At 44.0% G+C, this 25,818-nt stretch overlaps 1 protein-coding gene across 14 annotated transcripts in view; it reads left to right on the forward strand.

Moving 5' to 3' along the window:
• Nucleotides 1–25,818, forward strand: part of PTK2 (protein tyrosine kinase 2) — a 258,682-nt gene that overhangs the window by 103,265 nt on the left and 129,599 nt on the right. For all 14 annotated transcript variants that reach the window (XM_064587827.1, XM_064587819.1, XM_064587821.1 and 11 more), the window contains 3 exons: nucleotides 6,125–6,212; nucleotides 17,710–17,789; nucleotides 19,802–19,864. In XM_064587827.1, the coding sequence (XP_064443897.1) occupies nucleotides 6,125–6,212; nucleotides 17,710–17,789; nucleotides 19,802–19,864 (231 nt within the window). The remainder of the gene's footprint in view (nucleotides 1–6,124; nucleotides 6,213–17,709; nucleotides 17,790–19,801; nucleotides 19,865–25,818) is intronic.

Genomic DNA, 25,818 nt, shown 5'->3' on the forward strand with positions numbered 1-25,818 from the left:
GGGTGGATATTCATCTTTTGCCATTTTACTTGTAAGAACCCTGTGGTTCCGAGAGGCTTACCAGCTTCCTGGAGAGCCTAGTTTCCATGGGTGGAGGGTGGAGAGTGGAGTCCATGTACTCAGCTGTTTCTTCTCTACTCCGGTGTAACACACATACATACAAGAAACGGAACGATAGGTCATGTTTTCCTCTCGCTAGCAGGTGTCTTCTCAGTTCAGGGGTGGCTCTGTGAGGGCAGCCACACGCCTGGCTTTAGTTCTGAGAAGTCAGATCTTACCCAAATGGAAGTGCCAGGACTCCCCAGAGTAATTGGACGTGAATTTCCATTCTCGGGAGGTTTTTGAACGTAGATCTTTTTTGGTGTGTGCTCTCTGCTGTAGGATCTGTTGATACCGTCCAGTAATCCTGAGATAGACGCTTGCTCACCGGAGTCCTTAGCTCTTCAAACACCTCTGTAAGCTGGCTTGCAGCACAGGGTGGTGGTAACTGTGGCGGGCAGCGTGACCTTCAGAGGCCTCATGACTAGCCAGTGGGGAAACAAAGGGCTGGTTTGATACATGGCTGTCCTTGTGCAAAGAATAACAACAAAGTTAGATCCTACCTCAAGTAATGTACAGAAACCCACTTGAGATGGATCAGGTGAGAACAAAGTTTAATGGAAAATAGAGTTGAATGTGTCTCTGGTCCTGGAGTAGGAAGACTTAATACCCCCAAAATGTTCACTATAAAAGGAAAGAACAGATTTGACTTTATTATGAACTTCTGCGTATAAAAAGGTGTATTTTTTTAAAAGTGCAGAAGCAAGTTGCAGCTGAGAGGAGATATTCGCAACATATGTAATGAACAAAAGATGGTGTCAAGAGTTCTTCTGATGGATATGAAAATTGCAGACAATTCACTAAATGGGCCAGAGACACGACGGTATTGTCATAAAAGAGAGAACAAGTCTGGCCAGTAATCATAGGCAGCCGCTGTTGGCTTCATTAGCCCACTGGGGAGGTGGGAATCGGGACCACGAGATCCGTCTGCCGCTCTCCACGTGGCCAAAGTAGAGGGAGGTGGTGACTCCAACAAGCTCTTGCCGGCCCTGCTGGTGCGAAGGTCAACGGGTAAGTCCATCTGCTGAGCAGCTGGAAAACCGAGGCATTACACACACTCTATCTAGGTCCTGCGGTTCCACTTCAGATTCTGTCCTTGAGAGACTCTGAGGTTTCTGTTTGGGGCTAGAGATGCAAGGTTGTCATGCAAGGGAAAATGAACCAACGGTAGGCACGGGGATGGCAGTATGGATGAATCGCAGCCACGTGACCTCATGGCAAAATGAGTCTCCCAGGACAGTATTGTGAGTACACTCAGTACCACTGAACTGTACACTTTATAAAAAGGCTATTTTTTTTTTTGTTACGTGAATTTTACCTCAAAAAAAAAAGTAAGTCCCAGAAGATGGCGTTTAGCATGATAAGCTTTTATAAAGTGAAGAAAAAAAAGAACCTAGAAGAATATTGTTGGGAACACATCAGTTGAGTAAGACAGTATGGCTCATATAAGTAAAGGACCAGAGGGAAACCCTCCAGAGCCTCTCCGGGAGGAGAGCACTCAGACGGATTTGGAAATGATGCTTTAAAATGAGGATGGGCTCTCAGTTTGCTGGTCTGTTAATTAAGCATTTACTGGAGGCTTCTGCACCCGACGTGAGCAGCAGGAAGATCGTTCAGTTTCTGTCAGTTTCCGGTGGGTCTGCGGCTGCAGACGGACTCTGGCCGGGCTGGTTGGAGAGCGGTTCTGGAGGGTGTTACGGAACAGTCGGTCTGCGAATTTCTTTTTATTCTCAATATGTATCAAAAGTTGCCAGAATAGTACACAGAAGTCCTGAGCTCCCTTCACCTAGCTTCCCTAAAATGCTGAAACTTTCATAAACATAGTACAGTAATTGAAACCAGGAACTTAACATTGATACAGTACTATTAACTCATTTACAGATGTTACTCAAATATCTGCAGTTGTCCCACTTAACATCCCTTTCCTGGTCCAGGATACCACGTGACTGTTTACTGTCTCCTTAAGTCTTCCCTAATCTGGGACAGTTCCTCAGTCTATGTCCTTCATGACCTTGACACTTCTGAAGAATCCTGGCTGGGTATTTGTAACGTGTCCTTCAATTTGGGTTGGTCTGGGTTTTTTTCATGGTTATATTGAGGTTATGTGTTGTTGGCAAGAATACTACAGCCAGGCTGTTGAACCCGTCACAGCGCATCTTATCAGGAAGTCTGTAATGATGAGGTGACTCTTTCATACAGGTGTTTTTAACTTGGATCATTTGGTTTAAGGTGGTGGCCAGCTTTCTCCACTGTAGAGTTAACTGTTTTCTCCTTTGTAATTAAGAAATACCTGCTGGGGGGATATATATTGAGACTATGCAGATAGCCTGTTTCTCATTGTATTCTCACCCATTAGTCTCATTACCATTGATGATTCTTTCTTACAGCTGTTACTGCTAATAATTTTTGCCTAATGATGAATTTCTGTTTCCATCCTTCTTTTGAGGATTTTTAAATGGAAGTCTGTTGTGAGAAAGAGCTGTCCATACCACATTATTTGCAAGGCCCATCAAGAAACGACATCTGTGTTGTTTCTGGAAGTTGTACTTTGTTTAGCTACATGCAGACTGGCCAGCTGACCCTTCTGTGTAGCAAGGTTAACAGATTTTTTGTCCAAACACTTCCTACTCCTCCCCGCCATTAGTTGGTTAGCTCATGGGTATCTTGGTGCTCATTGTGGATGGTGAGACTGAGGAGGTTAGTGTCAGTGGCCTTAATAGGAAGTTATTACTCAGAAGAAGCAAAAGGATTATTTATTTGGGGCATGTTATATTTAGCTGCTGTTCGGAAATCCATGGAATGGCATATAGCAGAATAGTGGGAATGTGTTTCAGGATGTCGTCAGGCTCTTGGAATAGTAACATAGTAACAGAAGGGTGAGGAGAGCACTAAGTTTCAGGGACAGAGATGAGAGGGGCATGGGAGTGTCAGCACTCGTGGGCCGTGGGCTGTGGGGGTTGGGTGCCGTGGTTTAAGGACTGAGCCGGCGTGTTGGAATGCGGTTAGACCAGGCAACCTTGGGCAGTTCAGCCGGGCTGTGGGGGGCAGATAGGCTAGACTGCGGATTGAAGCGGGGGCCAGAATCCTCCTCACGGTCTGAAGAGCTTGCCTACCTGCACAGGAGTCAGATCAGTTCTGTCCTCTGGTTTCGAGCCGCAGGGCCCTCTCTCGGTTTCGTTTTGCTCCGCAGCATCAGTGCATGTAATTGCTGCGGGGGGGCGGGGGGGGCGTCTGTCTCGTGACACCTGTGGGACCTTGAGCCACTTACCCAGTAATGCCCTGAAACATTTTACCCTCAGTGAAAACAGGGTCATCACTTCTCAGCCGGGGCCTCCTGCTGCTTCCCCTGGTCCCTGTTGTGCTACACACTATCGCCTGCCTGCTCTGAGGAATGTACCTCCTGCGACGACCCTGCTGTGCTCACAGTGCTCTGAGCCCCATCATCATGACAGGCAGGGGCCTCCGTGATCTGCCACCTCCCGATCCTACCTCGCCCTGCAGCCTTCCCGTGGGCTCGAGCGGCCTTTGCCTTCCCGTGCATTCTCTAGCCTCAGGGCCGTCACCCGTTCTCTTCCATCAGATCGGAACTCTTGTCCTTGCACATGACTGAATGACTCCTTTCCTCCCCTCAGATCTTCATTCAGCTGTCACTGAATCAGAGTGTCCTCTGCCGGCTACCCTGTGCAGAATATAGTTCATCCCCTGTGACTCCCCTTACCTTGCTAATTTGTCTTTGTCGCATTTACTGCCACCTCATAGATATTTGTGTACTTGCTGTCTGACTTTCACCACAAATTGTATATAAACTTTTCGAGGGTCGGCACTTTGCCTGTTTTATTCCCTGGTGTCTTCCCACCCCCTGGGGTTGTACCTTGGCTGGTCTGGGTGCTGGAATCAGTATTTGTGGAGTAACTGCTCATGTCATAAGCAAGCCATGAAGCCCACGATCACTGTGTGCCACGGAGTGTGCTCGGTGTTCTGCGCTCACTAGCTCATTTATTTCTCCCGACAACCTTGTGAAGACACCAAGGCGCAGAGCGGTGATGGCAGACCGTGGATGGGCCACAGAGCCACAGGCCCAGCCCAGGCGGCCCCGGTCCAGCGCCCACGTTCTTCCTGCTTCGGTCAGGGCTGTTGCTGACCACAAGGAGGCTGAGGGTCACGTCCTTATCACCATCAGTCAGGCCCAGAGTAGCCATGAAGTGTCCGTTGAGGCATCGTCAGCATCGTCAGGCTGCTGGCTGGTCACAGCAGGGCCCAGTGTTTGATCCAGAGTCTGTTTCCTTATCGTTAAATGCGATAACATTCCTAGCAAAAGCCTCCTGTGTCCTGTTTGATCCCGAACGTGCAGCCTCGGGACCGATTGCTGCTTCTTGCAGAGCACCGTCTTCCTAATCTGTTCACTGTGACTCACTCCACGTCTGTTCTCTGACGGTTATGTGGCTTAGGAGAAACAGTGCATGTAAAGTGCCTGGTAAGTCCTCAGTTCAAAATAAATGAACTCTAATGTGCTTCCACAAATGACCGCCCCACATAGAATACCTGCAGGGAATTGTTGACCTCGTTCTGAGGAGAAGCAGAAGGGAACCTAATCATTTGGCGGTTGTGTGTTTTAATGATGATGGACACTTAAAAATCTTAGCAGAACTTGTGTATGTGTACCTTGCATTTTTTTTCCACCCTTAAGTGAACCAAAAGAATTGTATTTACTACTTTGTTTGCATGTTTTCCTTATGAGACTATTGCATTTTTTTTAAACATCAGTAAATAAAACCTTAGAAAAAATAGATCTTCCTGTAACCTTTGGGTAGGCAAACATTTTATAAACAAAACACTACAAGAATTTCCTAAAAAGGAAAAGAATAAATAGGGCTGCATAAAAATTATGAACTTTCTTCCTCAAAAGATAACATTAAAATAAAAAGATTTTTAAAATAATTTTTACAAGAAACCATCCAGAAAGTGAAAGACAAGCCTTGGAGTGGTAGAGGATAGGAGTGTCACAATGGCCTCACACCCTGAACATGTAAGGCAGGCAGGCCTACAGGTCAGCTGGGGGTTAGGGAGGGGGGACCCACAACCCTTCAGAAAAAAACAGATGTTTCACAAGAGGAGATTTCCAAAATGGCCAGTCATCAGATGAGGCTGCTCCCAGCCCACTCTACACTTATCGCGGTAAATATCAGTGAGTGCAATGAAAGAGAAATGCTGGGCAGAGGTGGGGGTGGAGAGGATCCAGAACACCCCATGCTGGTATGGCTTCTTCAGCTCCCTGACGGGTGGCATCTGTAAACGCAGGTGTGTGTGTGTTATACTCCCAGTCCAAGCCCATGTGCCCAACAGGAGTGCGTACACACGTTCACCAAAGGACATGCATGAGAGAGAGAGAGAGAGAGAGAGATGGGGAGAGCATTCTGATGAAATTTGTTTCAACCACTCTTGAAGCGTGGCTTCCTGAACAATTAAATTATTTTATTCTTAGAGGAAGAAATAAAGAGTGTTTACAGCAGTATCCTCATAATAGCCAAAAAAAGCAGGAATAACTCAAATGACCCTTAGCAGTGATGTGGTATTTCACGCAATACAGCACTTTCCAGCTATGAGCGACTGTCAGCTGCTAGATTGGGTGAGTCTCACAAGAATGCCAGTGAATGAACAAAGGCCAGACACGAAAGAGTACGTTCTGTGTGATTCCATGCGCATCAGGTCAGCTGTTGGGGGAAGTGTGGGGAGGTGCTTCCCCTGCCCCGTGGTGGACAGTGACTGCTAGGACCGGGTGCCTTCTGGGCTTCTTCCCTGCTCTGTGTCCTTGCAGGATCATTGAGCTCTAGACATTGAGGTGCAGTCTTTGTGCTGAAAAGTTTGAAAATTAATGCTTAAAAATTGATTGTCTTTTAGCTTATTTTTAAAATAACATTTCAGAGTAATTGGTTATGGTATACTCACAGTAATGCTGTTAATTGTAGATTATGAATTGAGAAAATTACTTATTTCTAATTGTTCTATTTTGTGAATTATTTTTTAGATATGAATTGAGAATTCGTTATTTGCCAAAAGGATTTCTAAACCAGTTTACTGAAGACAAGCCAACTCTGAATTTCTTCTATCAACAGGTATAGGAGAGTGCTTTAATATACTTTTCTCTTTGTGTCTTTGGATCCTACTTGGTTTTATTTTAGAATTAGATAAAACCTAACATTTGGGAGAATGTATATTTGTCACAGTATGGCAGTGAGAGACTTTTACCCAGTGAGTTTTGAATTTTTGACACTGAATTTTTGTATGCTTGTGCAAATCCTAAAAGATACTTCTTCAGTGTGGAGACAGTAAATCCTAAGTGACACAAGCATTGGTTTGTCTTTAATTCAAGTATAATTATCATGCTTGAATATCAACAGATTGGTCAGGTGTAGAATTTATTGTCAGAGACAACTATATTCATAAAATCTCAAGAGCAGTTTGCACAATAAAGGCAGAATTGACTTTTTTGCACTGAGTTACTTGCTTTTTACCCCTTCAAATATTAGTTAAGCAATAAGCACATGTGGCGTAAATGAACCAACACAAATTGGCCAAGTATACGTTGCTTGTTAGTTTTCACAAAGAACAAGTCCGAAGAATAGCTGACATTCACACACATGTTCTGCAGTCAAGTGCACTTGGTCATTCTTTGTTTTAATAAAAATATTTATTAAATGTCTGCTGTGGGTCAAGAATGCAGAGAAAATAAACGAGATAGTCTGCCCCCTAAATTCCTCATTTGGGTGAGGATCTCCTGTGAACAGGTACTTTGTGCTCAGTCCTCTGTTGTTGAGAAGCACAGAGGATGTGGCCGTGCACAGGAGGGTCTGCTAACTCCGTGGAGGTGCGGAACCCAGGTGGCTCTCCTGGAAAGTGTCACGTGAGGAGTCTCCAGCTTTGTAGATGAAGAAGAGATGTACTTTAGGAAACATGGTGCGTTTAAACCTGAGCTAAAAAGTTCTGAGAAGAAACAGGAGAGGAGATAGAGCCCACATCATGAAAAGGGAAGGTTGTAGGTTTTCTCCTGCAGAGTAAAGAGTAAGGAGAACTATTTAAGGAATGTAGTTAGTGAAATGTCTTGATGAGAATTTTTGTCGTTGTGAAATAAGACCACACTGATGTGATGGCAGCATCTGTCATGGACTAGATGGGTCTTCAGAAGGCTGCAAGCAAGTTAGGAGGCCCTCCAGCCACGTAGGCAAGAAATGGGGGAGCTAAAGGTCTAATTAAAGCACATTTAGTGGGTGGATTTGATAGGGCTGTGAGACTTATCCAAATGGACATGAAAATAAAGAGGTGGATTGCATCAGTCCAGGTGCCTAGTGTTGGGAAGGAGAAGAGGTAGGCTAACTTCAGGAGGAAGGCGGTAAGAAGGTAGGTCATTTTATTTCCCGATGTGACAAAACTGGATATTCCTGCCTATAAGATCCAAGCTGTGAGAGCAGGAAGCCAAGGATGCTGTTTCCAGATATTGGGTCTGTTTTCTTGTGCCATCGGAAATGTGAAGTGTGAGGTATGGGGCCAGACAGGAACTTGGGAGGTTTACCTCGATACAGAGTTGCATGGGAGGGGGAGTTTACGTTTGGCAAAATGGAAAGAGAAAAGTCATGTTTAGATCCCAGTTGAGATTGCTGGGGGCCCACTCATACTGCAGAGATGATTTCCAGTTTACAAACTGCTCCTCGTATGTGTTTTCCCAGCTCCTCCGTAGCCGTCTGATGAGCCTTGTGTTTGAGTGAAGGAGGTGACAAGAGAATTTAGTTAACTTATACGTTTGCCTTGGGTTTCTCTCTCTCATAAATAATCTTTATCACTTTTGGCATAATTTCTTTGAAAAAAATCCACCCCCCGAGGAATTCTATGACTATTTAGTGACACAGATTTCTGGAATTCACAATACAGGGTTCATTAGCTTGCAGTCCCTCCCTTTCATAACTCGTAGGCTGACCTCGCAGTCAGCCGCGTTCTTGTTCCTTCTACGCTGCTGCCAGCTGTCCTAGTTTTTCCTTTGACGAGACCTTGCTTCTGTCTCTGACTAAAAGTATGTGCTGGTCTGGCCCCAGTTTTCTCTTACTCCTAGGACATCTCTCACTGCAGCCTGTGTCATTCTGTTGAAGTCTTTATGGGACCTGAGAGGGAGCGCACATACTGTCGTGTGCTCACTGCGTGTAACAGCTTTGTGAGTCTCCCTGCGCCTACAGGTCTCATCTACTAAAATAGGTGTATTACCTATCCCGATAAATGAGGTGGAATTGTCCCCCATACACGTACCCCGTCATTATTTGACGTTCAGGCAGCGCCAGGCTCCTGAGGATTCAGCATTTACCACCTGCAGGTCACGACACAAGTGTGAGCGGCACCTTCTAGGATAGGACATGTCCCTCTCCTTCCTGTGCGCCTCCACCCCACCCTCTGCTTTCTCCTGTTCCTGCACTTTCTCTTTCTCAACCTGACCCTTTTTAATCTTTTATAGTTGTGAAGTCATATGGCACATTTTTAGGAAGTCCTGAAAATATTCTAAAGCATCACTTAAAGTATCTTTATCCTAATAATTGCTTTCATTTTGTGTGTGATTTTATAGTATTCTACCAAGTACCTGTATTTTAAAAGAAATACAGGTGCAGTCATGATACTGCCCCTTGCCCATGTCGATGGCTGATCCATACCCGTGTCCCAGGGACAGGAGACAGGGAGGTAAAGGTGTGTGCAAACCATAGAGAGGAGCGGGCAGGGCGGGAGGACTATTGTCGTCACAACCAGTGAGTTGGCAGCTATACTAGGAGCCATGAGTATATTCGTATCCTTCAGGTTAGTATGTGGCACTGTTGGCAGTTTGGTACGGAAAAATAGTTGAATATTGGCAATTTAATATTCAAACTAAGAATTCTACTTCCAGGGGTTTACTCTAAAGAGGTAAGATCTACATGCATATGTATGTACAGGATGCTCATAGGAACAGTGCACCTGTTAACAGAAGGGAAATTGGAAGATTGTGTCAATAGGGTCAGTAAAAGGTTGGTTAAATAAATTCTGCTGAGTTTCAAATGTATTCACCCATCCTGACGAGAGAGGTACAACTCTGTACACATGGAAGGCATTATGTTAAATGCTGGTGTTTAAAACAGGCCATGTATAGAACATATATAATGTAATTCCATTTATGTGAGAAGATGTATGATTTTTATTTTTACCCTGATCTAACAAAGTTTTGAAAATAGTATGATTTTTGCATTACTGTTTTGACAGATATTTATATATTTATTCAGCTTCTTGTGCTAACCTTCCAGTGCAGAATCTGTCCTGTTGCACATGTGGAAATTCTGGAACTATTATGGGTGATCCATATGTTCACCTGTGCAGGCAGGAAATGGGCTTAATACTAACATTGTTGAAAAATCAGCTAGGAATTCAGAACTTCCTCCTGTTTAAACATGCGCGCGCACACGTGCGCACACGGCGTAAGTAAAAATTTGGCCTTTCAGCAGCTATTTATAGCAAAAATTTGGCCTTTCAGCAGCTATTTATAGCCGAGGCCTGTTTATTTTATTTTATTTATTTTTTTTTTTTTTTAAAGATTTTATTTATTCATTTGAGACGCAGAGATACACAGAGAGAGAGAGCATGAGCAGGGAGAGAGGCAGAGGGAGAGGGAGAAGCAGGCTCCCCGCTGAGCCAGGAGCCCGATGTGGGGCTTGATCCCAGGACCCTGGGATCATGACCTGAGTCGAAGGCAGACGCTTAACCATCTGAGCCACCCAGGCGCCCCCCAAGGCCTGTTTAAATGTGAATGAAACGGAGATATTTTGTAAGAACTTGAGTGTGGAAATTTTCACTGAGTTCAGGGATAAGTTATTTAATAGAAGCCTCAGAGTTAAATGATAGCCATTCTGTAATTTTTAAGATCTTTACTATTTGATGAAAATATGTAAGATGTATACATATATGCATATGTATATTTTCACTGAATTCTAAGCTAAATGGATCCATTTTTAAGGGGCCCAGAATTTGATGACCTTGATTCTTTTTAATTGTTTAGTTTGGTAACACCCAGTACATGTATGTTTTTGTGCGGTGTGATACTTAGTACTAGCGTGAGTGCCTGTGATCCTATGGCCCAAATGAAGAGAACATGCCTGATGTCTCCTGGTCCCCTGTTCCTGTCACATCTCCCCGCCCCCACCCTTTCACACCATGCAGGCAAACCTGGTCCTGTGTGTCCATCATCCCCTTCCTTACTTCCCCTTGCAAGTTGTCACATTTCACAGTGAGTGTGTGTTTGGTTCTGGCCTAGGGTAGAAGCTGACCTGAGATTTTCCCTGAGCCCTCTGCATTCCCTCAGCGGCCTGACTAGGGTTTGGATATTGTTTTGTTTGTTTGTCATCCAGCTCATAGAAGCATTCCAGAAGATTAAAAAAAAAAAAAGTTTTATTCAGCACTTTTAGTTGTTTTCAGTGAGCAGCCTTGTCAGGACATTTGGTCCACTGTTTTGGTAGAAATGGAAGTTGTCATAAGGTGATTTAAACATGTATCCCATTTGGTTCATTTCTAAAATAATTTTGAATTGTGGTTAGAGACTGTGGTTCATTTGATACTAGTTGTTCAAACTTTGTTTAGACCTGTTTCAGCACCTCCCACCTCCCACCTACTGAGATTTTGTCAGGGTTCTGGTTTTGCTGGAGGAGAACGTGTGTTCTGTGATTGTTGAGTAGAGTGTGACGAACACCCATGAATTCAAGATTGTTGACAGTGTTGTTCAGGCCTCCCGTGTGGCTAGGATTCCTTTTCCTGCTTTTGGGTACAAGTCAGGCCAGGGAGTGTTTTCTCTCAGAACTCTGATGTTTATTATTGCTGTTGAGAAGTTGGCTGTCATCCTGGCTTTGAAGGTGATCTGTCTGTCCTTTCTCTCTGGGTGGCTTTAAGACCTTTTCTTTGTCTTTAGTGTTCAGGAGTTTTATTACAAACCAGGTGTGGATTTCCACTCATTTTGTCCTGCTTGACCTGTGATGTGCACCCTGTACCAGGGGCTCATCTCTTTTCATCAGTTCTTTGAAATGTCTTATGATACCGACTCAGACCTTGCCTTTTCTCCCTTCTTTGTGACTTGGCCTGAGATCCCCATGTGGGTCCACATTAGAACTGCTCTGGCTGCCCTCCCTGTGCATCCACTTCCTTCTCCTGTCTTGGCTCTTTGTCCCCCGGGGATCCACGATTCAGGTAAATCTATCACGTCACTGCCCACTCTCCTCAGCCGCAACCAACTTTGATGTGTAATGCATTTGCTGAGTTTTTATTTAGCAAAATGTGTCCCTTCCCCCTTTAAGAAAATCTGCCAGGCCGTTGTTAATGGCTCTTACTGTTTTCTGATTTTTCTGCCTTTTATTTCTTTACCATTTCACCATGGTGATGGTTTACACTGACTCTCAGTCAGTGATACGTTTCCTTGTATGTTTGTTACGAGCTGTTATTTGGTTGAATTTCACATGTGGGAATCTTTAGGGTCTAGCTTGGAGATGAGTAAATAAATACTCCTGAGTGTGTTACCTGTTGTCATCTCTATTTTAGAAGAACACGTATTTTTATTATTTTGGCTCTTTTATCAGGGTAGAAATAAAAGAATTATATTTGGATTCTCTCTACCACTATTCCGATCCCAGGAAACAGAGAGCACTTATAATAAACTACCTTAATTTTATTATTTAGAAATTTCAGCTATGCCCACTATTCATTTTGTCCATTGTTTTGGATGGTGTCATGCAGGAAACAACGTCAGCGGATATATTGAATGTTGGGTTACTGGTTGGAGATTATCTTGTGGATGTACAGTTTCAGTTAACGATGTCCTAAATGTGACTACCAATGTGAGATACTGCAAATGATTCACTAAATGTTTTTGACCCATTTTAGAATATTCTGAAAGATATTAATCAGCACACTCTAAAAATAAACTAGAATCTTGTTATAACCCTATTTACTGTAGAGCAGAAGTTATAAAACTAAGTTTTGATGCTAAAGCTAATGGCTCATTATAAAACAAGGAAAGTATGCCTTACCCTGAAATCAAACTTTTCCTTTGCCATATAACATTTTATTCCTCTTTATCTCTCTGAAATCTCACTTGTTAAAGGTGTATTTGGTTGGCAACCTTTTGCAAATAATGGTGGCCATTAGTTTGAAGAGTGATGCCCATGTTTGGTCAGGAAGTTGTCATATTAACTAAATCTGTATTGATGCCGAACTTGTATAGAAGTCATCTGGCACTCGAAATTTTCAGCTCTTACAATGCATGGGTCCGACATGGTGTTCCCATTGTTTTCTCCTGCAAATATTTTAAGGTTAAAATGAGTACAGTTGACCCTTGAGCAATGTGGGGTGAGGGATGCTGACCCCCTGCACAGTCATAAATTCATGTATAACTTTTGACTCTCCCAAAACTTAATTACTGATAGCGTAGCGTTGATCAGAAGGAAGGTTTACTAATAATATAGTCAATTAACATATTTTGTATGTTGTTTGTATTATATACAATATTCTTACAATAAAGTAAGCTAGAGATTAAAAATGTTATTAAGGAAATCATAAGGAAGAGAAATTACATTTACAGGACTGTACTGTGTTTATCAAAAAAAAAAAGTCCATGCGGGCGCCTGGGTGGCTCAGTCGGTTGAGCGACTGCCTTCGGCTCGGGTCATGGTCCCGGGGTCCTGGGATCGAGCCCCGCATCGGGCTCCCTGCTCAGCGGGAATCCTGCTTCTCCCTCTCCCGCTCCCCCTGCTTGTGTTCCCTCTCTCGCTGTGTCTCTCTCTGTCAAATAAATAAATAAAATCTTAAAAAAAAAAAATCCACACATAAGTGGATCCTTGCAGTTCAGACATGTGTTGTTCCTGTGTTACCTGTAACATCCTGTCCTGAAAACATTACCTGTAACATAATTATGACTTATTTGACAAAAGGAGTTCTGGTAGGAAGTTGAAAGAAGATACCAAGGGCAGAGCCGTAACCTCACCCTGAGGAATAGAATCTGAACATGCCTCGGGAGATATTGAGGTGCCAGGGTGTGTGGTTTCTTGTTCCTGTGATTTTTTATTCAGACTTTTTAGTTTTACAAGTTTTTATTCAGATAATTGTATTATCAGACCTTGATTTCTTTATCTGTATTTTCTTGGCTATAAAGCTTCCTGCCAGTTAAGACATTTTGGAACACCAGCTCCAAATGGGAGGCTCTTTTAACCTTTAATCCTTTTGAAACCTGACATTTTCAACGTGGTAATTATCCGCTGTCCTTTTCCAAAAAAAAGGTAAAATAAATATAAGTCTAAGTCTGACTTACTCAAAGGTCTGTTTTCTGTACTTATTTGATAGATTGAGTAATGTACATTTCTTCTTCTTTTTCCACTGCTGTATATTTTTGTTGATTCAAGAAGCGCTCATGTTATTGAGGATTCAGGTAAATCCTGCATAGTTACTCTATTCAGCCCATATTTCTTGGCCATCCTTCTGTATGAAAGACTTCAGAAATGGGAAGGCATTATAAATTTGCCTTCAGCCCACCTGAGGGACTTTGACAGACTCTCACACTGGTAGGAACACTCTGGTCGTCGAGTCCCCAGAACCAATCTCAAAGCTTAGTCACTCACTAGGAGGATTTACAGAACTTGGGTTGTTTGATTCTCTCGCAGAGTAAAGAAAAAACTAATGAATATAAATAACAGTACTTGCCACAGAAGGAAGTCCAAATATACCCTATTTTTTGAAGTAGGAAATTGACATCAACATGGACACAGATTAATTTGAAAAACCAAACACCGGGGATGCCTGATGGCTCAGTTGGTTAAGAGCTGACTCTTGGTTCCAGTGCAGGTCATGATCTCAGGGTTGTGAGACTGAGTTCCGCGTTGGGCTCCCTGCTCAGCATGGAGTCTTCTTGGGATTCTTTCTCTCTCCCTCTGCCCCTCCCCTGCTCACACACTCTCTCTCTTTTTCTCTAAAATAAATAAATAAAATCTTTAAAAACAAACCAAACACCAGCTTTCAGAAGTCTTTTCTTGAAAGACGCTTGCTCAAGTGCTGCACTTGGGGTCAGCACACAGTAGTTGTCTGTGACATGAAGAGAGAGTGGCCAGGCGAAGCAGGCGGTGCATGGGAAGTCATTACGTCAGCCCTTGTACGCAGCAGGGTGACGGGATGCGCTTCCACCCGCCCCTGGTCTTCTTGTAGAGGAAGACTGTGGTCTTCCCTGTGAGAGAGTTTGGAGGCGATGTGGGCACACGCTGAAGCCTGACTTGTAGGGGTGGGCCGACTGGTGCTTGAGTCCTCACTCTTCAAACACTTGCAGTGTGACCTTGGGTGAATTAACTTTCCTGATCTTTATGTGTAAAATGGGATTACTAACACCAACCTTGAAGAATTACTGTAAAGATTGCAAATAACATATGTGAAAGCATGTACCTCGGCCCTGGTAGTACTCCTTAAATAATAGGCAGCCCCTCTGTTGTCACCTTCATTCTCGTTAGGCTTGTTCTGAGGCTTTACATTGGGGATGATGGTGCTGCCAACTCACAGTGATGCTGTGAGGATTATAGGACATGTTACAGACAAGTCTGCCTGCCAGGGTGCTCAGTATATTTAAGCAATTTTATCCACATATACACACTTAAATGCTCAGTAAAGTGCATATATTTCACAAATGAGAGGCAGTGAATTCCACTGAAAGTCAGTAGGAGATGAAAGGTAGCCAAGAAATGTCTTATAAGAGAAATGAACACTGAGCATATAGAACCCGGAGTCCTAAAAATGCCTGAGCACAGCATCAGTATGTGAATGCGCATGGTGGCTTCAGAGAACGTCCTCTCTGGGGGGGCCGTCAGGGAAATCGGATGGGGTTCGCTGTCTCCTCTTGCAGACACAAGCTGCCACAGGGCTTGCGGTAGGGATGCAGGGAGCCGAGGGTCTGCTGGGGTGGCTTCATGTGGGGTCAGTCCACTCTGCAGGGCGCATCAATCACTTCAGACCATGGGCACAGAGCTCTGAGAGCGAGAGCAGTAGACTGTTGATCTAGGAAAGCAACTCCTAGAGCTTTTAAGTCATGTTCATAATGGGATTTTCTACAGAGATTGTTAAATTATCGTGGCCTCTGTTTGCATTTTTGCAACTAATGTGAATCTGGTTTTGATGAATGAAAGTATACGATTACGTTTTGCCACCTGTGAAAAGTGCTTAAAAATTATAATTAAGCTTTAAGATAATTTTGTTGACTGTGTAATATTCCATTATATATACACACATACCACATCTTCTTTATCCATTCATCTGTTGATGGACATTTAGGCTCTTTCCACAGTTTGGCTATTGTGGACATTGCTGCTGTAAACATTGGGGTGCATGTGCCCCTTCAGATCACTACATTTTTATCTTTGGGGTAATTTTACTCAGCATGTAATTGATATTCTGCTGTGGTCTCTTTGAAGTCCTAACCAAACTATAAACTAAGATCGACTGTTTCAGTCAGAACAACTGTGGTGTTTCTCTAACTCACAGAAATACATGTCTTGATGTATCTCTTGTGCCTTTATTTTTGTGTGCAATAATAAACCTACTTAGGATGCAAAAACTTTGTTTTTAAATTTGGATTTATTTTTTGCTATATAGGAGAAAGGGCCAGTTGAAGTATAAACAAAATGATTCTAGGATTAAAGCTTTTAACTTAATTTAGTGGATTGAGTAAATCAGTTTGAATCAGTCTTAAATACCTACTATGTGTAAACAGTAGAAATTACTGTTGCTTATTTACATGGAAAATGATATTCACAGAGGTACCCAAACCCCAATTTGAAGACTTTATTAATTCATTCATTTGCTCACTTACTCTGTTAATAAATATTATTAACCACCGAGGTCTAGGTGCTAATGCAGAAAATAAGGCAAAGGTTTTGAGAGGAAATGATGTTCAGATCAGAAATAGCATATGGTTGCCTATGGCTAGGTGACTGGTCATCGCTCCTCCCCTAAGAGAAAGGAATGTGAGTAGGTGAGTACAGTGCACATCGGGTTCTGGATTCTTGGTACATTGAAGAGGATATTCCCATCGAAAACTTTTCACTGTAAGAAAGACATGTGGTGAAGTGACTGGAGGAAGTGTGAATCATTGTGTTGGCAAACTTCCTAGGCAAACATTGCTGAGTTTCTGGGCAGTTTCAGCCAACCGTTTGAGGTTTGGCATCATGAACTGAGGCAAAGCTTATATTGTACTATAGTTTCTGTAGTTGCTCGGCAATAAGCTTGGCGAAGGAGGTAGGTGGTTTGTTTAGTAGGTGTTGGTTTTGTCAGAGAGTTAGAATAAAGGGATAATTAGGGATTGGGAAGTTGGGGGGTCTTTGCAAGGGAAGATCAGGGTGATGATATATGATGTAAGGTAGACAGAGTATTTAACTGGGGAGTAGAAATCTTTTGAGCAAGTGAGCTGACAGGCTAGGAGGTAATAGTTGAAGAGCAGGATCTTTGGAATTTTTTTTCTAGGGCAGAGGTCAACACACTTTTTCTGTGAAGGGCCCGAGAGTAAATACTTCAGAGTTGAGCACTAAGAGGCAAAACCAAGGGTGTTTGAAATACTTCTATAATAAGAGACAAGACAGATTTCCACAAAATTTTGTATTGGTGAAATTCATAATACAGTGATTGAGTGTAGTTTTTTGTAATACAGTTCTGCTAATGAGAATAATGGACTTCCTTTTGGGGGAGTGATAACATTTCACTAACTGAGGTTCAGAATAGTGCTCTCTATTGTCAGTTGCAGATGTTGATCTCTTGATGATATTCTATAAGGAGATCTTACATATTTCATCTTGGGAAGTGTCTTCACACTGACAGGTGCTCTCAGGTCCAGCTAGCAGTCTGCCAGGTACTGTGATTGAGCATAATCATTACTCGGAAGGTGCTTACGGAATTCTTTTGGATTCTTCTCTTTTTTTTAAATTTAAATTCAATTTAATTAACATAGAGTGTATTATTAGTTTCAGAGGTAGAATTTAGTGATTCATCAGTTGCTTATAACACCTGGTGCTCATTCCAAGATTCTTCTCTTTATATTAGATTTTACACATGTTATGACTTTGCAGATTAATCACATACAGGTGATGGTGAGGTGGAAGCATGTCATTTACAGAGTTGCATGGATTTTGAAATATGTAAATTTTCTTTGCCCTTGCCATTGGGGTCCAAAGAATGCTGCTGGGACTGTCTGTAGTTTGAGTTCAGAAAATACATCCATTGCAAATTTGCATGGAAATAGAGATCTTTTTCTTGCTTTCACTTGTGACAGCATGGGGAGGGTCTAAAGCAGTTTGCGATTCAGATGATGTTAGTTGCTTCTTAAAGTCTAAGTGCTCATGGATTAGATGAGTTCTTAGTAAGAGTCCATTGTATTTCTGTAGCTATTTTTGGCGTCGCTCATTTCTGTATCCAGCATCCAGCATAATTATTGGCCCAGTGTGTCTGGAGGATGTGAACGGCACCCTGGAAACAGCCGTGGAATGGGTGACTCTGCAGTGTGCTCTTCTAACGCAGCTTTGTTTCCCCCATTCCTTCTGATTGCAGGTGAAGAGCGACTACATGTCCGAGATAGCTGACCGCGTGGACCAGGACATTGCTTTGAAGCTGGGCTGTCTAGAGATACGGTAAGGTGGTAACTAGGCATTGAGGACTTTGCTCATCAGCGGTGTTCATTAGTTTTGGAAATTATCCAAGTATTTTCCTTTTCCTCATAAAGATTGCTAATGAAATATTGAATAAAATTTGAGTAAAAATTTGAGATTTTGAATTAGGTTGTCAGTGCTACTTTTAGAAATCTTAGGATCTTTTAAAATGGTATTTCATTGTATTTGGAGTGGAATGATTGATGAGAGCGTGCAAATGTAGGTAGGTCTGAGAGTGCTCCCCAGTACTCTCCTGGGGTAATAGAAGTGTGCTGTGTCTGTGGGATCCCAGGTGTTAGCCGCTCGCCACCCCACCGGTGGGCTGAGGGATTAAATGTGCTCGTGCACATCGCTTAAATGGAAACATAAATAGCCGCATATGGTCAGTGGCAGCCGTGCTGCAGGGGTGAGGGAAATGGACCTCTGAGGCTATCGTTCTTGATTCTGGTAACATTTGTCACCGTGTGTCATGTATTCTATGCCACCATTTTAATTTTGAATAAAAGAGTATTTTACCTTTTTCAGGTGTGATTTCAATTAAAATTTACTTTAGGCTGCTAGTTTAAGATGAGTTGGTTAAACTAGCCAAAATTTGATGATGTGTGCTCAGAACAGTTAGTGAGAATTTCCCCCCAAGATCATTATTTTTTATACTGCATGAGGCTGTTACATACCAGTCCGTACAGGGACCCGAGGGTTGTTCAGCTCTTCCTTAAAACTTGTGTTCAGCCTTAGTTCTTTTTTCCAGTAACAGCAATCATCCCTCACTGGTCTCTTCGTGTTCCTCTCCCACCCCTGAGCCCTCACAGGTCTAGGCAGAAAGCATACTTGGGTGTCCCTTTCTCACTGCAGACAGTGCTGTACTGGGTTATGTGGGGCAAGGGTCAGAAAGCACCCGCTGTTGCACGAGTGGTGCTGGGACTCCCTGGGTTCTAGGTCACCTTCCTGCTCCTTCCCACTCTGGCCTCCCGTGCTGTGTTTATCCCTCGCCTCTGTGCCCCGTTCAGTGTTCTTGATTTCATTATGAAGTAATGCACTGCAGGAAAAGCCGGACAAATCAGCCTCCCCCTCCAGGCCCCTCCTTTACCTGCTCCCCTCCCCCCCGCATGAATAGAAAGCGAGAAAACCAACTAAGTGACCCTTTGGGGGTCCTTTGGAATTTTTCATCTAAGTCTAGTACTTTCATTTTAAGTAGGCCAAAGAAAAAGCCAAACAAATTTGAAAAGCAAAACCAGTACTTATATTATTATAGACAGGTTTGAAACAAAGTCTCATTCTCCTGTAACTTGACTTGAGATGATGCGTCATATCCCGAGTGCCCCAAAGCAGCTCAAGCCAGAGCTTAGCCCTTTGCAGGATACTGTGTATGTGCAGAGAGAATCCGACCCACGCGTGGCAGGTTCTGCAGAGAGAGGACCTGGCTCCAGTGAGACCTGGCTGCTTGAATGGGTAGTCTGGAGTAAGAGAATGAAGTTCAGACACTGAACATTCAGAATGGTAGACAGCATTTCCAGGCCGGAGTCTGGCCCCTCTGCCTGCAGAGCCTCCTCGGATCATTATGTCACATGTCAGTGCACTTCCCCTGGGTGACACGTGCGCCCCTGCGGGAGTCGGTGTGCTTGCTGCCTGCCTGGCCGTGGCAGGAGGCTGGTGTCCCTGTAGCCGTCCTGCTTGTGCGAGCAGTCTCTGACGGAGAGATGAGCACAGCAGCCGGTGGATGGAACTAACCTCCTTTACACCTGGAGTCTTGTCTCATCTTTACAGAGAGCCAGACCTGCTTCACATTAAAAGAGAAAGCAAGATCGTCCAATAGGACAAAGTCTGTGTTCACTGACCTCTGCCTCACTGGGGCATGGGAGTAAGGCCAGGGGTGAGATTCGGTCTTTATTAATAGCATATCAGGATGTTTGTGGCTGAGCCGCAAAGTAGTTACCGTTCAGCAGCGTAGACCCTCCTTATACGTGTGTGTAAATATATGTCTTCCCTGGTTTTAGGCGCTCGTACTGGGAGATGCGAGGCAACGCGCTAGAGAAGAAGTCCAACTATGAAGTGTTAGAGTAAGTATTACACGCCTACACTGTACCACACGCACCCAGAAATACGTCAGCCTTCAAACCGAGGGTTTTATTAGTTCACCTAAAGTTAAATTCAAAACCTGAAACACTACTGTTTCTAAAACAATTATTTCTGGAAGAAGGAAAGTTTTTGTAAGCAAAGAATTCCTAATGACAGTAACTGTGTGAGCAGAGATTTTAATTTGTTGACACATGTCTTTGGGCTGATAATGTTTACGGCGTGTCAGCACAGACTTCTATCTCTGTAGGTTTAATCATATTGGGGTGAAGTTTCACTTGTAGTTTGCAGCGAATTCAGAATTGCTGATTCAGTTATCACCTACATTCTCTATATACATTGTTGAAGGGTTTTTTCACAGGTGGAGCTATGTGAATTACTTGTTGCTCACGTAACAGGATATTTAGGATAACTGAAAAATTTTCGGATCTTGAAATTAATTTGTGTATTAGACTGTTATATTAGGTTGTATTAAATGCATAGAAGCCATGCTGGAGTTTATGTCTGGGGAGGCTTGAAGTTCTGTACTTCATCTTTTTTTTTTTTTTTTAAAGATTTTTATTTATTTATTTATTTGACAGAGAGAGACACAGCGAGAGAGGGAACACAAGCAGGGGGAGTGGGAGAGGGAGAAGTGGGCTTCCTGATGAGCAGGGAGCCCGATGCGGGGCCTGATCCCAGGACCCCGGGATCATGACCTGAGCCGAAGGCAGACGCTCAACGACTGAGCCACCCAGGCGCCCCTCTGTACTTCATCTTTTTGATAATTCATGCAGCAAAAGAGCGTTGATCTTTAAGTCCCAGTAAAGGTCCGTTTTAGTTTCATTAGGAATGGTGCCACATCTGGCCAACACTTACCTTTTCTGGCTGTATTATTACTGAAATCCTTGTGGTGTTTGGGAGATGTAAAATAAATGGGTAAAATAAAGTAAAAGGTTCTCTATCACTGCTCTGCTATGATAGCAACTTTAACTGGCTTCAGATTTTGCCTGGACGTTCTTGGATCCCAGCTGTGGCCACAGTGTGAAAGTTTACTGGCCCATCACTTTGAAAGCAAGATTCTGCAGGGGAGTTGTAGTCATTTAAACATAAAAGTAGAAATAACCATTTTTGCAAATTGGTTACAGCTCAGGTACAGCCATTGGGAATAATAACTGGTCATAAGAGATGTGATAGTTATTTTTCATAATGGACACGCGTCTCCTTTGTGCCCGGCTGTGAGGGGGGAGAGTGCCACCTGGGCCGTCTGTCCTGCTTGAGGCCCTGAGAGCCGGCCCACAGCCTGACCTCTGAACGTGACGTGTCCGCAGAGCCTAGCGTCCGTGAGCATGCACAGCACAGAGGACACCGTCCAGACACTGTGCCCGGCTTTATCTGAATGCCTCTGTCCATACGTTGTGCCCTTAACAGATTGGGAAGGGCAAAAAGGAGTTGGTTGGAGATGAATGAAAAATTTGAGATTAACCAGGATATCTTAGCAGGCAGAATTATTTTCAGTAGAGTGTTTCCTGGCCTTCGGTGGATGATGTAGAAGTAGTGAGACCATCGGTAACTGAAACAGGAAACAGCACTCACTGTGGTGGAGATTTCTGTTCACAACGGCCGCGTTCTTCAGCCTGCCAGACTCTCAATGCTTCAAGTACAAGTGGCTGGAATTGAGCAGATCATTGAAGATCTTGTCTGAGATGACGCTGGGTTTGTTCTCAGTTCAAGTGGAGGTTCACAAATAACAGGGATAGTTTTACCTGTTTGGCTATTTGGTCGATTATCTGTTCCTTTGTCCATTTATTTCTTTACTCATTAGTTCACTTAACAGACATTACTGAGCACGTGCTGAGCCATTGGCAGCCGAGTGCTGGATATTCAGAAATTAATAATACAAAATGTTCACCCTCAGGAAGCTTACAGCTAGCGGGGAGACTCAGATGAGTGAGCAGAATTGTAGAATAACATCCTAGGAGCTGAAGTAGAGGTGCCTGGGGGTGGGGGGTGTTGGGAGCGTGGGACTTGATGTCCGAGGTGGTTTCACGGGGAGATGTGGTCACCCCGAGTCTCGAAGAAGGCATGTGGGCAGGTGGGGGGAGCTGCCCGGGAGGAGGGATGAGACTTTGTGAAGGCACAGAGACACGGAAGGTCAGGTAGCAGCTAGAAAACTGCCAGTTCATTGTGAGGGCTGGGTCATTAACAGCCCACTGCTCTCTTCAGAAGCCTATGGTCCTTGCCCGTTGCTGATCCTGGGCCATCCTAAACAGGACAGTGGTGTGAGGAGATTTGCAATTTAGAACTCCATGTTCACGGGACTGGGATTTTATTAAAGAAGGTTCAAAAAGGGAATCAGGGAACCAGGACACCACGGTGTCCCTCCTGCCTACTCGAGGGGGAGCGAGGCTGTTTGTGGGCACGGCAGCGCTGGGAGCGAGCTGGGTGGAGGTGGCCGGAGCTGGGGTCTGTGTGCCAGCTGCCTGGTTAGACTTGGTTTTCTGTCCTGGGCCACTAGGGATACCGCTCGCAGGAAGAGTTTCTGTTGGAGGGGGAACCGGAGAAGTTGTTGGAGCATGTTGATTTTCAGTTCTGAGGGAACATGCATTTTTAAAAAAAATAGAAATGAAGGAGAAAAGTGGGTTTATTTCATATGCTATAAAATCACTCCTACGAGTAGCATTAAGATCTTCCATGGTCCCCAGTGCCTGGTTTCTAATGTCATTCATCAATAAAAGGAACCAGGGCTCCTTTGAAAAATGCCTGATGCTAGAAAGGTGGGGGGAGGGGGTACAGGAGGGGCCTGAGCTTCTTGGTGCCAGAAGGGAGGAAGCGTGCTCTGCCCACATGTTGCAAGAGCCAGCTGAAGTGCCTAAAGCTGGCATCATTTGAGCTACAAAATGAGCGACATAGTTTTATATCATAACCCAGATTATAAAGTAGATATCCATGAGTCCATACTCTTAGAAATGACTGAATACATGAGAAGTGACAAATCTCCCCTACAGAAGAATTATAAGTAATTTATGTAGATATGACCACAAAGGGGGCAGAGCGTAAAATCCCACCTTAAAGGATGAGCTATACTTGGTGACTTGTACAGGACAGTTTGGAAAGGGGTGTGGGGAGAAAGTCGGCTGGCGGTGAAGAAACCTGGCAGGCAACACCTGAGCTAGATGATCAAGGTCGGCATCAGCAGTGAAAGGCCATGCTGACGGCAGGTGCCCTTGGGAGGATCTGTTGAGAAGGGCACTCCACCTCTGTTGGCTTCCTCCCCTAAACCCATAACCCCAGTCTCATGCGAAACACAGATAATTCCCAGTCGAGGGACATTATACAAAATACCAAGCCAGTACACCTTAAAACTGTCAAGAAGGTAAAAAACATGGAGAATCTGAGAACCTCACATAGCCAAGAAGAGTCTGTGGAGTCATGGTAATTAAGTTGGATTCTGTAACCAAAAAAATGATGTAGAAGAAGTAATGAAATCTGAATTAAGTACAGACTCTGTTAATAATAGTAAGTCGGTGTTGATGTAGGAGTTGTGGTGTGCCACTGGTGATGGGAGCTGGGACAGGAGAGAGACCTGGGCCTGGGCCGTGCATGGGGCTCTGTGCTGTCTTTCCAACGTCTCTGTAAAACTGAGACTATTCTACAATAGTCTGTCTCAATTTAGAAATGATAAAGGAATGGAGGTGAAAAACCATCGGGTAGATAGGATGACGGTCTCAAGAGTTCAGTCTGTGGCGGACAGTTCCCTGAAGTCTGAGAAGGACCTGGATTATAAATCACCAGGCAGCCAGGGACAGGGTGCCGGAGCGCCTGCTCGCATCCTTCAGGTCAGCGTGAAAGCCCGTCCTGTTGCGGTGAACTATATCCTGCCCTGTCTCTGCGAGGCCCCAGTAGGAACTGTGGTGTCACCGGGTGAAGTGAGCCAGGCATACTGTAAATACTGTGAAAGGGACACAGAGTCAGAGGACAACAGGGGCCCAACTGAAATCCCCATGGATGATGCATTGACATGTCTGTGGCGGCAAGAACAGGCAGTTAAAAGAAAGAAAATGAAGAAGCAGGTATCCATCAAGGTGGGGTGGTGGATGGTGTATTTGGAGGCAGGAGTTTTCAGTTTAAGATCTGTTTGCAACAAGGAGCACCTGGCTGGCTCAGTTGGTAGAGCGTGCTGCTCTTGATCTCAGGGTCGTGAGTTTGAGCCCCACACTGGGTGTGGAGTCTACTTAAAAAAGAAAAAAAGAAAAAAGATCTGTTTGAAATGAAAGTCAAAGATTGCATCAGGATTGGTATATATTTGGCTTATTTCTAGAGATTACAGAAATTGAGGTGACGGGAGAGAAGGCGGGGGGCAGAGGACAGACCTGGGCACTAATGGGTGGGGGTCAGTAAAGTGGAGAATGTGGGGGTTGCTGTCCCCAAGTGAGGGCCTGTATCACGGGAGAAATGGGTGCAGCGTGGTGTCATCACAGGCCTTTTCAGGGGCTGTGGGTGAAAAGCAGAATTATCTGTAGTCTTGAGGCGGCTGTTCTGTATTCTTATGTAGGTATGCTATGTAAATCAGGCAGACATGATAGAGAAGGAAAAGAAGGGCAGGTTTAAGAGGCTTAGGTTCCAGGGCATGACTGTGCTGGGTTTACCCTGCCCGCTTTCTCCCTCCCTCTAGTGGTTCCGGGTAGCTGCAGGATGTGTGACTCCTCTGTCCTCTTGCAGCAGAGTGTCTGGTGCGGGTCCTGCCCCCACCGTATCCTGCCCTTGGTGTGGGCTTCCAGGGGTGTAGAGTGAGAGTGTTGCTGATGCCTGCCTCGGTGTGTGGAGTTGGGGAGACGAGCCGCCTCGAGGGCCAAACACAGTGCCGGCCCTGAGCAAACGTTTGCCCGTAATTACCATTGTGATCAGGATCCAGATGAGAGCTTGTCACGATGAAAACCAAACTTTGTAGAGTTACTTCACAGTGTTAGTAAGAAAACAGCGTACGAAAGAATGTCAGAGTTCATCTCTTAACTTAATTTTGAACCTTTCAAAATTGTTTTCATTTGTTTACAAAGGTAGTAATACATTCTAGCTGGAGAAAATTGGAACAGAATTGTCCAATAAGATAAAAATCTTCGAATCCCATCAGTTAGTGTTAACCACCTTCACAGTCTTACTGTCTTCAGAAATACTCCTATAGACGCCCCTTGTTCTCCGTGTGTGTGCACAAGGCAATACAGAGCTCAGTGTGAGAGCAAGGACACTGTACGTGCATCCTGCTTCTTTCCGTCAGCCTTACTCTGGAGAGCTGTTTGCACTGACTGAGTGCGTGTCAGCAGATCCATCAGATCCCTGGGCCATGCTACATGTGACAGTCCGGGCGTGGGGGACGTTCGGGCCGGTGACAGTATGTGGCGGTGTCACTGTGTTTTCTTGTTCGTTTTTGCCTGTTGACCGACAAATAATAGCTTGTTTTATTTACTTCAGCTTGATTACCGTTGATATTGAGTACCTTCCCGTATGTGGACCATTTTATATATTCCTTTTTTAAAATTGGCTGTATTTTCTTTTCGTATTAATATTAAGAGGTTTTTGTCATATTGACTGTGTTTGTAGAATTTGTTCTGTATGTTCTTCCCAACTTGTCTTTGTCTGTCAACTGTGACCATAAATGGCTTTTCATCATACAGGACTTGTTCTTTTTTTTTTTTTTTTAATGTAGTAAAATCTGCCAGTTATTTTCATTTTAGTTTTGAGTTTCAAGACCTGATGTTTGTTCTCAAACTTTTCTGGATTTGTTTCTATTTTCTCATCTCTAGATGTGCAGATATGTTTTCAAAGGTTTTCTTGGTAATGGTCTGTGTGATAACAGCTTCTTTGGCTTTCGTGGAGACTGTCTTTGTGAGCTGGTGTAAGATCATTTCCCTCCAGTAATTTATTATGTAAACATTCAGACACAAAGAAAGTTGAAAGAACC

This window comes from Mirounga angustirostris, unplaced genomic scaffold (genome assembly GCF_029215605.1).
Source record: "Mirounga angustirostris isolate CCGP_5_RB_7025 unplaced genomic scaffold, mMirAng1.0.hap1 SCAF_4, whole genome shotgun sequence".
Classification (NCBI taxonomy): Eukaryota; Metazoa; Chordata; class Mammalia; order Carnivora; family Phocidae; genus Mirounga; species Mirounga angustirostris.